At 38.3% G+C, this 17,681-nt stretch overlaps 1 protein-coding gene across 3 annotated transcripts in view; it reads right to left on the reverse strand.

The window, feature by feature from the left end:
* gosr1 (golgi SNAP receptor complex member 1) overlaps window positions 1–17,681 on the reverse strand; it is a 115,252-nt gene that overhangs the window by 83,291 nt on the left and 14,280 nt on the right. For all 3 annotated transcript variants that reach the window (XM_072589770.1, XM_072589769.1, XM_072589768.1), the window contains exons 3-6: window positions 15,202–15,289; window positions 11,204–11,311; window positions 3,608–3,699; window positions 2,291–2,365 (exon numbers count right to left, since the gene is read on the reverse strand). In XM_072589770.1, coding sequence (XP_072445871.1) covers window positions 2,291–2,365; window positions 3,608–3,699; window positions 11,204–11,311; window positions 15,202–15,289 — 363 coding nt within the window. The remainder of the gene's footprint in view (window positions 1–2,290; window positions 2,366–3,607; window positions 3,700–11,203; window positions 11,312–15,201; window positions 15,290–17,681) is intronic.

Below are 17,681 nucleotides of genomic sequence, written 5' to 3' on the forward strand. Positions count from 1 at the left end.
TAGAACAAAATGTACAAGTGACTGACTAGAACACTAGCAAGCACACTCTTATTTGCATCTAACAAACAGGCTGTTGGCAGGGAAAGCAGTTAAATTTCATAAATTGCACTTAAGCACAACTGAAACTGCTAGTAATAGAAAGAATCAACTACAACCCAATCATCATACCTCTCAATAAAAAAAGAACTAAAGCAAAATAAACACATTTGCAAAATTATGAGAAAACACTGGCCATTCTATAAAGGGAACAGGTGCAAGCACAGGCACAATGACCTAGAATACACTCCCTTTTGTGCTACAAGATTCTAGGATTCTATACATTTCAAAAACAAATCTCTCAATGTTGATCATCCTGATCATTTTCTAATTTAGAACATTTAAGTTTTACTAAAGCAAATATGATTTTATTGCCTTTCTCCTTTGACATATCTGCATGTCTATACAAGATCACGTGGAATCAAGAACACGGAAGTCTCCATCATCCACAGGACTCACTTCCTCATGCTCTAAATGTCCCACTATCCTGCTCATAACCTGAAAAACTACATTGGCTCACCTTCTATTTCATGCCTACTATGCCTGATGACATAGACAGCTCTTAGCACCTGTACAACTATCTCACCTGAATCTTCATCTACTCGGATCCTGTATCACCATGCTACAAAAACCACCCACACAGCCTTAAATCTGCAGGTTTGAAGCTTGAATCAGCTAAACCACTTTTACTGGAAATATATTACACAAGACACTTTCAAACTTATATGCAGCAGCATATTTTTCCACCCTCAGAGGTATCTGCAAAACTATGAAAAAGCAGTTTTTCTACAAAGTATAATATTCCATTTCACATTCAAAGTAATAAACTTCTGCAGGGTTTCTCACAAAACAAAAATCTTAGTGGTGTTAGGCCACCAATTAATTTCAACTTGAAGAACTTTTTAAAAAGGTTTTTTCCTTTAACAGTAATTCCACAGACTAATGTACTGTAATTATATATTTTCTTTTTCACTAAGTGCTCATTAATGAAGAGGTCACAGCACATTTCTGTAAAATTTGTAAAAGACCATTAAAAAAATCTTCCCTTTGTGCTAGTTTTTAAACATACTCAAGTAGAAATCAAACATTTCTACTTCGAAAAAAATAATACAAGTAACTGCTGAATCTCATCATGAAATACGTTAATGGTACCAAATAAAGAGACTAACAGCATTAAATAAAGAATGTAGTACTTGCAAGTAAACTCTTAAATAATATCCTTCCATTGCTGTAAGTTGGTAGGGGTTCAGATGAGATCAATCAGGATTTTGCCAGGAATGGAGGGTTTGAATTATAAGGGAGAGGTTGGATAGGCTGGGACTTCTTTCACTGGAGCATGGGAGGTTGAGGGGTGACTTTATCTGACGTTTACAAGATCATAAGGGGTATAGGTCAGGTGAATGGGTGGTGTCTTTTCCCTCGAGTAGGGGATTTCAAGACTAGGAACCATATTTTAAGATGACAGGAAAACAATTCATAGAAGACATGAGGGGCAATTTTTAAAAAATCTATAGAGGTTTGTGTATGTAATGAACTTCCACAGGAAGTGGTGGATTCGGGTATAGTCACAATGTTAAATGACATTTGGAGAAGTACTTGAATAAGCAATGTTTGGAGGGATAGGCACACAACAGGTGGGACTAGTTTAGCTTGGGATTATGGTCAGCACAGCCTGGTTGGACCGAAGGGTCTGTTTTCCATGCGGTATGATTCTATGACTTAAGATAACAGTGGTGTACATCCAAGTACCCCTGTAGTTATAGAATATATAAACCAGAGGATCGCCAAGGAAGTCACAGGAAAAACTGGGATAACTTATACACACGCCCAGTTTTTTTTTAAACAGAATAGTAAATAATCTTCTTGTTGCTTCCAAAGGATCTAATATATGGGATATAGATTTGGTTAAGAACATATTAAAAGAACAGAGTGATCATTAATCCACCCACATGCACATCAGGCTTACAAAATGACGAGAGAACCCATATGGTCACTGACAGCGTCCTAATGAAAAGAATTGGCCCCATGTTTAAATGGTGAGTGACATTCATAAAGGATGTCCTTCAACTTTGGGATCATAAAGCATATATGTTTTTTTTTACAGTTTATATCATCCAAACCTCAATTATATTTTAGTTACAATTCTCCTCAGTGCTTTGCCTCACTTATTTCCGTCTTTTAATCTTCACCATATTCTTACAAATCAAATTGCATAAGTGCAGCAATGCACAAAAACTCAACAAAATAAACTCACTTGCGAAGGTGCTCATGCTCTTTTAAGAACAGTTCTGTTCTTCTGTTGTTAACTCCTGATCCACTTTTGTAAGATCTGAAGGTAAAATATAAAGACTTTATTGAAAGGTTATAGTAAAATGATTAAGTATTACTTTCCTTCCATGGACACAGACACCTGTTACAGTTCTTAATGCGAAGTTCAGCGAAGTTCAATTCTAATTTTCATCTATCCATTTTGACCTTGAGGCAATTTGGTCATCTAGCATTTAAATGTACTTTAAGTAAACTACAAAAAAAAAATCACATGTAATATTTCATCTGGGCTTACTTCTTCAGATTGTTGATGCTTGAAAACAATCAGTAATTTTATAATTAATACATTCACTTTGAAAGGTGATACATGCCTACAGTGTGGGTAATTACTTTTACTTTTATTTTAGGAAATTGCATGTTAATTCCAAGTCTCAATCAAAACAGAAGATAAATCAAACAATGAAAATAAACAGGAGTGAATTATCAAATTTAATTAGCTCATGTACAATGCTTCCTGGAAGGTTCTTTAGTACAGTTAGAAAATGTACAAAACATGAGTTTACCTGGCCAATAAACACTGCTAATGACTTACCATCATTGGATCCAAACTAGCCAATTATAGAACATTTGAACCACTAATGTTATGATTTGATAGTACGTATGACATAGAAATAATGAAGAATCTTCATGCTTTAACTTGTGATGAAGTTGCTCCTTTAACAAGGTTACGTAATCCTTAGCTTTTTATTCAGAGAGGTTGTAAAGTCTGGAGGTGAAGTGTTTTAGGGCCAAGTTGACAGTTTAGGGCCAAGGCAGTTTTCAAGTTTGAAAAAAAAACACGTGTACAACGAAAGGGATATGGCCAGTTTTCCTAGCTCAACTTTTCTCTAGTATGGTTTTTTTTTAATAGCACGAGTATGAAAAAAGTTGCTGGACTCACAGAAGCATGTCCAGGCTGGTACTCTCTCTCAGACGTCTATCCTGTAAGAACTTGTGTTTGATTTTACCTTTTACGCCAAGGGGGTGTTTATGTGGATTGGTGCATCATTAAGTTGGGATGATCTGTTGGGTTTTCAGAGAGGTTAAGTTAATCTGTATCTGTTATTTGTGTTTTATTCAGTAATCGGGCAAATAAATTCTGTTGTTTAAGACTAAGTGGCTTGACCATCTGATTCTCTCCTGGAATATCCACTTTACACCTATTTAAAATGACTAGCAAAGTTAGAGTCAGGGCTACTTTCTTGAAATGTTTGAGGGGTCTGGCCTGGTCAATAACAAACTGTAACAAGTAATAATCACTTACTCAATATCCTTCCGAACTGATCCCAACAAGTCTTCACGCTCTCGGATTGCAATAAAATTAGCTTTAGTTTTATTAAACTCGTGTGTATAATCCTGGGAAAAAGCAAATAAAAAAAACTATTAAACTGTTCGTAACTACCTACCCACCTCATAACATTTCCTTGCCCCACACCACCTGGAAAAACACACAGCATTCTTTAAAACTGAAAATCTCTGTCACGAATATCAATTGTTGGGCATAACACTTAATGCTCTAAAACTTCATACTCTTTTTCCAGATACTAAACAGCCTTCAAAATTGCAGGCAGGAAGAGTGCACACATTGAAGCTTGAAGCACTCAGCGCAACACATCAGCTAAGTGTGGTGAGAGGGGGTGGTGTTCCAGAAGAAATGGACATCAAAAGGAAACTAAGTTGTTTACTAGATATGGTTGAAGCAACATGTCTTTGATTATACTTCTGCTGCCAAAATCTCAAATAGCACTGTTCTTATAGTGTACTTTAATAATAAAATTATAAAACACAGCCTACTTAAAACACTTTGTAACATCTGACCTTGTTTTCCAAACTGACGGAAGAAACAACAGGGGGAAAGAGTGGTAGCACAAAAGTTCTTCATTTCTAGCTATAATTAAATTCATGCAATAACAAGGACAACAGCTATTATTCTTTTTCCCTTACAAAAGCAGAACAGAGTGCAGCTGCTCGCTTTTGCAACAAATAACGTCATAGTCTAGCTAATATTATCAATTCACAACCAGCCACTATTTATTTTCACAGGCAGAACATTTAGACATTGAAAATGCATATTGTGCAGTATTGTCCCGCTGCACAAAATTGATTAAGTTATTTTGTGCAATTCACTTCCAAGCATAAGACCTGAGGTAGGACAAAATGGATCCTTTGCAGTCATGTAAAAATTACAATGATGGTTCTCCAGAGTTAGGAATATCCAAAAGCAAGTCTACAATAAATATGGAAGGGGGGCACTAAATTAGAATCACTAAATGAGCTAAAAACTATGCTGAAACAAGGAGCGTAATGGAGTCAAAACGGTGTCTGCTCTGGCACATCTATCAGATGTACTTCTAAACAAAAATCTAAATTATGCACATTTTTAGAGGAACTCTGCAAAAAGAAAAGTTCTGTTTCATCTTGACTGAAAGAATTATGCCTTTTAAAAGCATTTGGCTACAATTCTTTAAAAATCAAATTTAATTTTAAGACATTTAGTACAAGACTTTTAACAAGTCATTGACCAATGGGAATAGTCTTTCACCATTTAATCTTCCAAACACTTTACTGTGTGGACATTCTGTAAGAGCTATCCTATTTCTAGGGCGACAGCTTTCAGTGCTTTGGTAAAATTCTTTTTTCAGAAAAAAAACAATCCCTGGGCTCTGGTGATCCAGCAAATAATAAGTAAATAATTTTAACTCAAATAATAAGCAAAACATACCAAACCATATATTGTTCCTATGTCACCTATTATAGCAGACTGACCAACTACACATTTTTAAAACAAACTGATTGCATAACAATTTCATTTCTGGAGCAGCATAACAATTGCATTTCCAGTAAACAGAGTTATCCAGTCTGGTTTGAGCTTTATTTTCCATTTTAGGAATAGTATCCAACTTCTCACAAAGAATTATGAACAGACACAAACTGTGAAAGTGTCCAAGACATTGGGATTTCTTCCTGATATGAAATTTAAAAATGAACCATGTTAATGTACATTGTGTTTAAATTTGAAAATTAAAACAGAAGTTGAGTTTAAAAAGACTGAAATAAGCCAGAATTACCATTCACACTGCCAGTTACAAACAAACAGGTGTAGTAGAACATAGAACAATACAGTGCAGTACAGGCCCTTTGGCCCTCGATGTTGTGCTGATCCAAGCCTGCCTAACCTACACTAGCCCACTATCCTCCATATGCCTATCCAATGCATATTTAAATGCCCATAAAGAGGGAGAGTCCACCACTGCTACTGGCAGGGCATTCCATGAACTCACGACTCGCTGAGTGTAGAATCTACCCCTAACATCTGTCCTATACCTACCACCCCTTAATTTAAAGCTATGCCCCCTCGTAATAGCTGACTCCATACGCGGAAAAAGGTTCTCATGGTCAACCCTATCTAAACCCCTAATCATCTTGCACACCTCTATCAAGTCACCCCTAAACCTTCTTTTCTCCAATGAAAACAGCCCAAAGTGCTTCAGCCTTTCCTCATACGATCTTCCTACCATGCCAGGCAACATCCTGGTAAACCTCCTCTGCACCCGTTCCAGTGCCTCCACATCCTTCCTATAGTATGACGACCAAAACTGCACACAATACTCCAGGTGCGGCCGCACCAGAGTCTTATACAACTGCAACATGACCTCAGGACTCCGGAACTCAATTCCTCTACCAATAAAAGCCAGTACGCCATATGCCTTCTTCACCGCACTATTTACCTGTGCAGCCTAGTATCTCAACATCAGCAACCACAAGACATTTAGATCTTGGGTCAAAACAAGTTTCAATTGGAACAATCACTGTGAAATGACTACCAGTCAAAGCCAATAATCAATGCATGTCTTTTACAGGAAGAGTTTCTACAAATTGACAATCAACAAGTGAGTTGCTCCCCTTTGAACTGCTTACAGTTTAAGTGCTGAACTGATTTTATGGAAAAGAACAATAATTGGATAGGACCAAGGTAAAAGACTCCGTCAGATAGCATAGAAATAGGTCTTTCAGCTCATCAGGTCTATACCAATCAACAAACACCAAGCTATAGTAATCTAATTTACCTGCACTCAGTCCATAGCCTACTATGCCTTGCCATTTTAAGTGCTTGCATAGATGCTTCTTAAATGTTGCAAGAGTACCTGCCTCCACCATGCTCTCAGGCTGCGCGATCCAAATCTCTACCATCGTCTGGATGAAAAAACATTTTCCTCAGATCCTCTCTAAGCCACTTACTCCTAACCTTAAACTCATGTCCTCTAATCTAAGATACGTCTGCTATGGAGAAAAGATTCTCAAAATCTACGCTGCCTCTGCTTCTCATAACTTTGTACACTTCAATCGCATCACCGCTCCCCCCCAACCCCACCCCTGCCTCAGATTCCTCTGCTTAAAAATGTGTTGCTGGAAAAGCACAGCAGATCAGGCAGCAAAGGAACAAGAGAAGAGAATCGACGTTTCGGGCATAAGCCTTTCTTCAGATTCCTCTGCTCCATGGAAAACAAATTCAGCCTATCCAGTCTCACCTCATAACTGAGATTTTCCATCTGAAGCATCATCCTGGGTGAATCTCCTCTGCACTTGTGCAATCACGTTCTTCCAATAGTGTGGTGACCAAAATTGCACACAGTATTCCATCTGTGGCCCAACTAATGTCTTACAAAGTTATAACTACTTCCTTGCTCCCTTTTTCTACATCCTGGCTACGAAGGTAAACCTCCTGCATGCCTCTTCACCACCTGGTCTACCTGTACCACAACTTCAGGAAATTTTGAGCTTGTACACCAAGGTACCTTTGTCCCTCCGTACTCCCTAGGGACCGGTCATTCATTAAGAGTTCAAATATGGGAAGAATATGACCAAAGTGCATCACCTCAGACCTATCAGGATTAAATTCCATTGCTCTGCCCAATATCAGACTGCAGCCTGAGACCATCCTCTTAACAACACCAATTTTCATACCATCTGCAAATTTACACATTATACTTTGTATATTCACATCCAAGTCATTAATGCACATGACAACAGCAAGAGTCCTACCATGAGCCCTGTGGTACACAGCTGGTCACAGACTTCCAATCACAAAAACAACACTCCACCATGGCCCTTTGCCTCCTATTTGCCATCCAATTTTGGATTCAGTTTGCTGACGTCTTAGATCCTATAAACTCTCACCTTTTGGACGAGCCTTCCATGTGGGACCCTGTCAAAGGCCTTACTGAAGTCCATACAAATCACATCAATTGCACTACCTCAACATATTTAGTCATCTTTTCAAAAATATCCCAGTAGATTTGTCAAACAGGATCTCCTTCCAACAAATCCATGCCAATTATCTCTGGTCAATCCCTGCCTTTTCAACTGTTGATTAATCCAGTCCCTCAGAACATTTTTCCAATAATTTCCCTACACAAATTCCAGACAAACTGGTCTGTAATTACCTGGCCTAACCTTGCAGTCCTTCTTAAACAAAAGAAACCACATTTATTTTCCTCCAGAAATCTGGCATTTCACCTGTGGCCAGCAAAGTATTAAATATGTCAGCCAGGACCTCAGCAATCTTCTCCTTTATACTCACTAAAACATCTAATACCTCCTCCTTATTAATCTTAACATGCTCCAGGACTTGACAATCTCCAGCTACAATGTATTTCTCCTTTGTAAATACAGATGAATAACATTCATTTAATCCCTTCCCCGCATCCTCCGGCTCCATGCATAGATTGACCCTCTGGTCTTTATTAGGCCTGATTCTTTCCCTAGTAATCTTCTTGCTCTTAATATACTTATGAAACGTATTGGTGTTTTCCTTAATTCTATCTGCCAAAGGCATTTCATGGCGTCCCTTTGCCTCCTAATTTAATTTTTAAGCATCCACCACCATTTCCCCCCGCCCCCCACACTCCTGAAAACACAGAACGTGTAAATTTAAAAGATCTAAAATAAAATTTAAAACTTAAGTACCAATCAATAAATCCTTTTACACGGTAAGAATGAAGTCAATGTTCTTCCTCGGCAGATACTGTGTGAACATGAGCATATCTTGTCTTACATTGAATTATTGATATGATGAATGTGAATCTTTAGTTAAAAATTCACCATATGGAAGGAAAAAGTATCTTAAAACCTTAAACGAGTTCATAATGTTTATTACATACTGCAGCGGGAAAAGTGGATGGCATAACCATATTCAGTGCACCTAAACATCCTTTATTGTGAGCAAATGTTTCAAATTTTTGAACAGGCTACTTTTAATTCAAAACACAATTCAAATTATCAAGCAAATTGTTTTTAGAATTTCCTATTCCAATTTTTCTTCACTATTGACATTGCTAAGTTATAATTACTGGAAACCTTTGAAAGAAAAGCCTTTGAATTATCATCTGAAGACAATGTAGTGGATGCAATGATTGCTAGTCCTGTGCAAGCAATCAGGATCCTTCCTAATCCTGGATGAATTATGTTTGAACTCTTAAAATGATTGAACAAATTAAGTCACAAACAAAATGTGCGAGCTGACGAAGCACCACACATCAGCAAACAAACATTTTCCTGTTGGCCACACCAGATGTTGCTCATCTCAAGTCAATTCCCAAAAGGAGCTCGACATGAGGACAATTTTTTAAAATAAATCTATACTGTAGTCCTCCAGTTAAATGTAACGTTTCCCTTTAATACTGCAAAATATTTTAAAATTATGAAGGATATAGTTACAAAAATATTGATCTGTTCAGCACCTCAAGCCAAACCAGTTAAAATATATTTAACCTATTGACTCCAATTTTATTATTCAGAACATGCAAAAGGATGTCTTCAATTTTGAAGTTAAAAGAAATATCAGATAGCTTCATTCATTTTTAACATGGGACATGAGGAAAAATTGAAAGATGTGATGCTTTGTGGTAATGTCATTTTGTGAATTTTTTTTAATTGAAATGGATAGCACGATGTTTTGTACCAAGGATAGGTCAATCCCTTTAACTGCTTTATTTTTAAAAATGGATTACTAGTATATTTTCTCAAAAGTGCGAAATTAAAATGTAAGAAGTCACTTTCTTGGAGAGCCATTAGTTAGCAGTTTACTATTTTTTTGCTGAGGTTGACATCTGTACACTCAATATATAACGGAGGACATTTGTCACTCAATTAAGTTCAGACTACTCTATTAAATCGTCACGTCGTGCAATTTATCCTCATTTATAGCTAGCAATGAGCTAATCGTTTTTTACCATAAATGCAATGTCAGCTGTCACTCAACAAACATACTTAGATTGAAATTAATGGCTTCCTCCATCATTTCAAATTGCTGAAGTAATGTATTTGGAATCTACACCACTAGCAAATGTATATTGCATTTTTAATTTACCTCAAAATGCAAGAACTAGATCATGAAAACTATTGGAATATTTCATGAAACAAACAGACAAAAAAATGTAAACATTCAAATAGAAGAAACAGAGGATCAACACAACATACACAAGCACTTTCAAACCAAACGGCACTAAAAGGTTAAAACAATGTAGAGGGGTGTTTAATATTTTCAAAAGAATCAAAAAGGGCATGACATTTTTCACACTTCCAAATCAAAAAAATGCCTTAAAAGCTACATGTCTACATCCCTTTTTTTAAAAATTGGCTTTATATAATCAAATTACAAATTAAAAGTTTATTTGGCTTTGGCAGACATTTACAAGTGGATTTGGTGGAACCATTCTAGCAGCCTCAAGTTCATTAATGTACATCTCTTCTCCTCTATAACCTAGGCAACATTACCAATCTATAACATTTCTCCAGATTTACAAATCTCTCTGACTATTCACCCCAATTGCGTTGATTTTTAAAACCATCCTTGCGCTCAAAGAAATGTTAACTCACTTTACTCTTCATTTACTATGCTATTTGTGCCACCAGATCCCATGTTTTAGGTATAGAAGCATTCAATTTCCCAATAAAAGGGATTGTCTATTTTGTTATGAAACTCAAATTTACATCATTGCAACTGGAAATCAGGGTGGCACGGTTGCACAGTGGTTAGCAGAGACCCGGGTTCAATTCCTGCCTTAGGCAACTGTCTGTGTGGAGTTTGCACATTCTCCCAGTGTCTGCTTGGGTTTCCTCCGGATGCTCCGGTTTCCTCCCACAGTCCAAAAGTGTAGGTTAGGTGAATTGGCCATGCTAAGTTGCCCGTAGTGTTAGATGTAGGGGAATGGGTCTGGGTGGGTTGCTCTTCAGAGGGTTGGTGTGGACTTGTTGGGCCAAGGATCTGTATCCACACTGTAAGTAATCTAATCATGTGAAACCAAACAGTGTTTTTCACTCTCTGAAAATTTTACCCCAAATTCTTATTCAACGTGTATCTGAGGCCTACATTTCAGATATATTTCCACTGGCAACCCTTGCAGATACTGATTTTACTTTGGAAGAGTGATGATGTGCCTTAGGTACATCACTGCAGATACTGAAAACCAGATTCTGTATTAGAGGTGCTGGAAAAGCACAGCAGTTCAGGCAGCATCCGAGCAGCAGTAAAATCGACGTTTCGGGCAAAAGCCCTTCATCAGCAATACAGGGATGATGATGTGCCTTGACAAAATGTTGACAGTGACTCTTTTAAGAAAAGATCTGATATGCACCTGATAGGCAAACCAGTAAATCATTCCAACATCAATCTGCTGGCAATATTGAATTGACTGCCAAAAGCTACTCAAGAGAAATATGTGGGTTAGGGAAGGACTATACCCATGTAATGAGTCCAGAAAAGAAAAGTAGATATGCCCATTGCTGCTGAACGTTGAGCTGCTCCAATAATGAAATACACAGTAACCCCACACTACAAATTAATGAAGATTGTTTTTACCTGTAAAATGTCTCTATGCCGTTGTAGTGTGTGCATGAGTGCTGCATTCAATGATGTAACACCAGGGGATGAAGTATACTCTGCCATTTTGTCATTTACTCCCGTGAGCTGGAGATAAAAATGTTTAAAACATTAAGAATTGTACATACAGCAATAATGCCAGTACTTACCATATACCTCTGACTCCTAAGCACTTTGCTTCAGAACTCCATTGCAATACATTTTCCATTTCCCTCTCCTTCACAGTACCAATGTTATTGATACAAGCATTCTTCTTAAAAAATACAGGCAAGAAACTTGCCTCCAAGTTTTCTGATAAGAGATATCTGTTATTATAGAATATTCAAGGACGCCTGTGGAGGGTGCATTCATATTCTAGTTACATGCAGATTAAAAAAGACTGAAGAAAAGCTAGTCACCACTTAGTAGTGTACAGGAAGCTAAAAATATGAAGCAATCATGTGAATTTAGTCTTAGGCTACTCAGTGATAGTTCCTTGTGGTCAGCTGATATTGGCAGTGATAGTCATTCTTTCCAAGGTCACTGCACAAACCAGGGCAAAATAGCATTCACCACTTCAAAAAGCATACACCATAGCATGCAAGACAATTCAGCCTACTCCTAAATCAAATGCAACAACCATTTCAAGTTAATTCCAAATAAGGGAGGGCGACAGGACAAACAGATATCCAAATTACAAAGTCTCCTTAAAATTCAAAATATTATGGATACTGGAAAATCTGTAATAAAGAAAAAAAAAACTGAACTTGCAGCCAGTCTAGCAACATCAAGGGGAAAGAATCAGAGAGCTGACCTTCTAAATCCATTAAACGTTAGGTTATCTCCTTCAGTAACGCTTTAAAAGCCAGAACCACGGGTTCAAGTCCCATGCCAGAGCATCAGCACACTATAGTACGCTCAATTTGTGGGCGGCACGGTGGCACAGTGGTTAGCACTGCTGCCTCACAGCGCCAGAGACCCGTGTTAAATTCCCGCCTCAGGCGACTGACTGTGTGGAGTTTACACATTCTCCCCGTGTCTGCGTGGGTTTCCTCCTGGTGCTCTGGTTTCCTCCCACAGTCCAAAAATGTGCAGGTTAGGTGAATTGGCTATGCTAAGTTGCCCATAGTGTTAGGTGCAGGGTAAATGTAGGGGACTGGGTGTGGGTGGGTGCGTGCACTTCGGCGGGTCGGTGTGGACTTGTTGGGCCGAAGGGCCTGTTTCCACGCTGTAAGTAATCTAATCTAATCTAAAACTGATTAACAGAATCATACAATCCTTCCAGTGCAGATAGAAACCATATGATGAATCTCTGCCAATCCTCCAAACAGCATCACACCCAAACCCACTCTCCACCTTATTCCCATAGCCCGCATTAACCATGATAAATCCACCTGGCCTGCACATTCCGGGACACTATGGGCCATTGCACCTAACCTGCACATCTTTGGACTGTGGGAGGATACCAGAGCACCTAGTTGAAATCCACACAGACACAGGGCAAATGTGCAAACTCTACATTGTCACCCAATGCTAGAATTGAATCCAGGTCCTTGAAGCTGAGGCAGCAGTGCTAACCACTGTGCCACCCTAATTAACTGATCACTGATCTCATTGTTTGTATAATATTGTTAAATACAAATAATTGTTAACATAAAAGCAGGTTTTTTCCCCTGAGATGAGAGATAAGATGCTATATAAATTCAAATGTTTTTTCTGTAATTCTAGCTCACATTTGAAAAGGTTATTGATCTTTCTTTCCATCGGTGAAATCGCAGTCTCAGACAGCCTCAGAGTGATCCTTTAGAACAAAGATGGAGGGGGAATTTCTTCAGCCAGAGAAAGGGTGAATCTAAGGAACTCATTGCCACAGAAGGCTGTGGAGGACAAATCACTGAGTGTGGTTAAGACAGAGATAGTTCTTGTTCAGTGAGGGGATCAAGGATTGCGGGTGACAATTGGAAAATGCAGCTGAGAAACATAGCCTAGATCAAATGGTGGAGTAGAATCAATGGGCCGAATAGCCTAATTCTGTTCTCATGTCTTATAGTATCAGCCATAATAAAACCAAAATAAAACCAACCAGATAATCAATAAAATAGCATTCTTCATCCTTTTATAATGATGCATGGTGTCAATTAAGGACAAAGCATATTAGAAGATGAATTGGAATTGGAAAGGCAGAAAAGCATTCAACAAAAAAAAAATGTGCACAGCTATGCATCTTCAGAAATCTTCAAACAAAAAAAAAATTCTGTTTGCTTTTGGTCACTCACGAAACTCATTTTAACATTTGGACAATGTTGACCTTGTTTTAGAAAATGCTATACAGGTTAAAATTAACTGGATTTTGTTGTAAGTTACTGAACTAGAAATTCGATAGCTGAAAGAGCACTACCCTAAACATATGGTACTTATTTTATATAACACTAATTTTGTTTATTGATTACTTCTCCAAAGTGCAGAGAATGGAGAAGAGTTGCATTATCTTAACATTGCATGAGTGTGTATTTAAAACCACCTCACGTCAATAACAGCAGTGCTCATCGAGGTGTGGATGACAGAAAAACAATCCAATCATGCCCAAATTTGCAAGACATAATGGTGACAATACCTGCAGTCCAAAAAAAGACTCAAGTGCTTCAAGTAAACGGCAAAAGACAACGTTTGGTTTAACATATATGCAATGTTAACAAGGCAAATCATTGATGTTATCACTGCTGGGTTTAGATCTCGAATGTTTTAATACTAAAGAGGCCCAAGAAAAAAAAACAACCTGCAGTTTTCTAACTGCATCTTACGATTTCTATTATCACATGCCATTTTACAACACTAGTAGGAATGAGTTTTCAGATATTACATTTTCAGAATTATTTTTGCAATAATTTTTGTGGGCGGCACGGTGGCACAGTGGTTAGCACTGCTGCCTCACAGCGCCAGAGATCCGGGTTCATTTCCCACCTCAGGTGACTAACTGTGTGGAGTTTGCACATTCTCCCCGTGTCTGCGTGGGTTTCCTCCGGGTGCTCCGGTTTCCTCCCATAGTCCAAAGATGTGCAGGTCAGGTGAATTGGCCTTGCTAAATTGCCCGTAGTAGGGGTATGGGTGGGTTGTGCTTCGGCGGGGCGGTGTGGACTTGTTGGGCCGAAGGGCCTGTTTCCACACTGTAAGTAATCTAATCTAATAACTTTCTGGGCAGTTCAACCACTGAAGTTCAACCATTTGTGTGGCGTACTGCTAGTTTTCATTTTTGATCTGAAATTTCACTGTACTGCATAGTAAATCAAGATCACATAGCCCAACTATTTCACAAAATCTGTCAGGAATTTATTATTTATGTACCTGCCAGCAAACAGTAATGATGCCTAAAGCTTCAGGTGAACAAGGAAAAGTGGGCTAAGAGCACTCCTAATGTTGTGAAAGAAATAACTTCTAATTGTTTAGCATCCCTGAAATATAATAAAATGTCGTAAAGTGCTTGAAGAGGGAGCAATCAGAAACCTCAGAACAACATTAAACAGGAATAGCTGAGCAAAATGCAACACAGGTTTCTGAGGAGACTTCCAAAAAGCTGGAGAAATTAAGTAAGCAGAGTAGTTTAGGAAAATCGTTTCACAGTGTGTTGGTGGGATGAAAAAAGACCCAGACAGAATAGTCAAGGCTCATAGATTTGATCTGAGATAGAGATGTATGAGGAGAGAGGGAGGGATGGTGCGTTGTATTTTGCAAAAAACTTTGTTTTTTTTTAAATCCAACAATCCCCAAGCTTGAGAAGAATAATAATTGTGACTACTGTTTTTGTGGGGGAAGGGAGGGGGGGGGGGGGTGCGGTTAGTGAACATTGACAGGAGAGAAAGATAAAAGATTTAAAAGAAAATCAAATACAGGCACAGAGTTCCAGTTGGGATAGTTTGTGAGGGGTGAAGCAGTACAAGTAACACTCTACACTCTTAACAAGGTTTCAAAATAGCAATATTTCACTGAAGGGTTAAACTCACCTTAGCTAGCAGCTGTTCTATTTCCACAGCCATTGTTTCAAACATCCTGTCTTGGCTCGATCCATTTAGAAGGGGTGTTGTATCAGAACTAGAAAAGTGGAAAAAGAAACAAAAACTAGCACAAAAATACAAGAAAAATGTCGGACTAATATAATTTGCTACACAGTGTAATTAAAATAATAGCTTTGTTAATCTATCCAAGAATATAACAGAAACAAAAATTGATGCAGAAAACAAAGTGCCCAAAATAAGTGGAATTTTCAATCAATACATCATTTATTACTGTTGAAGACATTCTGCATGAACCATTTAATTTAATTTACATGAATGAAATCAATTCACAAAGATAACAAAAAAGTGTTCAATTGATCAAGGTGGTAAGCACACATTTAAACTAGACTTTTTGAAAATCAGCTGTACATTTCCTTTTTTATGTTTAATATGAGAAATTCTGACGGAAGAAAAATGAGACTTTTTAATGCCAATTAAAATTAATGGAAGCAGTTAAAAATGGATGCACCTTTCAAATAAAAATCTCTTCAATTTCAAAAATACTTAAGCAACACAGACTTACTCTTTACAGTGATTAATTACTTCCCATAGAAGTAATTAATCACTGCTCAACTTCTATCAGTACCTTCATGTAGTGGCTGAACTGCTTGTAAAACAGCGTGATGTTTTGTCAGTTAGGCTTGGAACAAGCTTAATTCCAATAATATCTTACCCAAAAATGATAGGTAAAAGAACTAAAAACTAAATAACAACTTCCTTAAACTGTGGTAATAAACTGAAATGTTGGGGTCATTAGCTCTGAGGCAATAATGATCACTGTGGAACTTTGACAGACATACCTCCACCTTAACAGGACCATATGCTCTCAATTCTTACTGACAGAGTCGCAACAATTTCCAAGCATTGAAAAGGAGTCACAGTGTGAAAATAACTTGGGAACTACTTTACTACATGCCCAATGTAATAAAGGCAAGTTGATGTAGACAACATGCATTCACACATGGAACAACATTACCATCACCAGATTCCTGCAAAATGAACATCCAATGATCAGAGAGCAAATTTCATCAGGAACAAAAAAAATACAATGGTGACACAACAATTCAGAGGCTGGATTGCTTCTTGACTGGCAAAAGTCCCTCTATTATAGGCAAACACACAATTCAGGAATGCAGCACAATACTTTTAAACTTTTCTAAATGAATGCAAGTAAAACAACCAAAAAAAACTGACACCATTTTGGATAAAGCTGCCTTCTGGCACCTCATCCACTAGCTTAAACAACCACTCGCTCCACCACAGTGAATGCAGTATGTAATATCTACAGAACTGAATGAGCAGCTCACAAAGGCATTACTGGCAACATCTCACAAACCCATATACTCCACTACACAGAAGGACCAAGTGTGTGGGAACAGCATTGTTTCAAAAAGTTCACCACAACTCATTCACCATCTTGACGTCGACAGACCATTCCTAAATTATTAGTATCAAAATCCTGGAACATCCCAACAGTGCTATGATAGTATCTTACCACGTGTAGTGCAAACCTTCTGAAAGATAAATTTACCACCGCATATTACAGCTTGGAAAAGGCAACTCTCTCAGAATAGAGGATGACTTGCTTCCATTCTTGAGGGACTGGGGGGTTCTGCAGTATCTGAATACTCCAATCCTGGAGTCACAGAGTGCTACAGGTGGGGCAGGTGGTGTTAAAAGTCGGACATTCAGATCCTGGGTGCTCTTTCTGCTGCATGGCCTTGGCCTCCCACATGCTCCACTTGGTGATGTTTGAGGTGGTTAGTGTCTTCACGGATACTCCTTCTCCAGAAGGAGCGTTCTAGGGTAAGCCATTCCCACATGTCAGTGGAGATGTTACATTTGTTTAGGAATCTTTCGGGGTGCCCTTGCAGCATTTCCTCTATCCTCTTTGTGCTTGCTTACCATTGTGCAGCTTGGAGCAGAGCACTTGTTTAGAGAGTTGAGGGATTGCGCATGCAGACAATGTGGCCTGTTCATTGCAGCTGGTCATGTCTGATCAATATCTCAATACTGGGGATACTGGCCAAGGAGAGGGTGCTAACACTGGCACATCTATTCTGGCTGAAGATTTACAGGCTTCTGCAAAGGCAGCACTGGCAATAACTCTTTAGGGATTTCAGTGTCTAGTTTACACAAGGTCCACAATTCAGATGCATACAGGAAGCTAGGGAATCATAGGGAATCTCTGTAAACTATGAGTTTGATGTTGGGTTTGAGGTCTTGGACTTAAAACACTGTTAATCAGACACTCAAACTCAACAATGGCATATTGGAGTCTATGGTGCATTTTATTGTCAATTTCTGTTCGTACCAAGAGAAGGCTTGAAATATCAATCAAAAGGCTTGCTGTGAATTTTGGCCATCGCGAGGACAGAGTTGTGGGGCAGGAGCAGGCTAGTAGAGAAACTCTGTTTTCCCATACGCTT

Source organism: Chiloscyllium punctatum, chromosome 19, assembly GCF_047496795.1.
Source record: "Chiloscyllium punctatum isolate Juve2018m chromosome 19, sChiPun1.3, whole genome shotgun sequence".
NCBI lineage: Eukaryota > Metazoa > Chordata > Chondrichthyes > Orectolobiformes > Hemiscylliidae > Chiloscyllium > Chiloscyllium punctatum.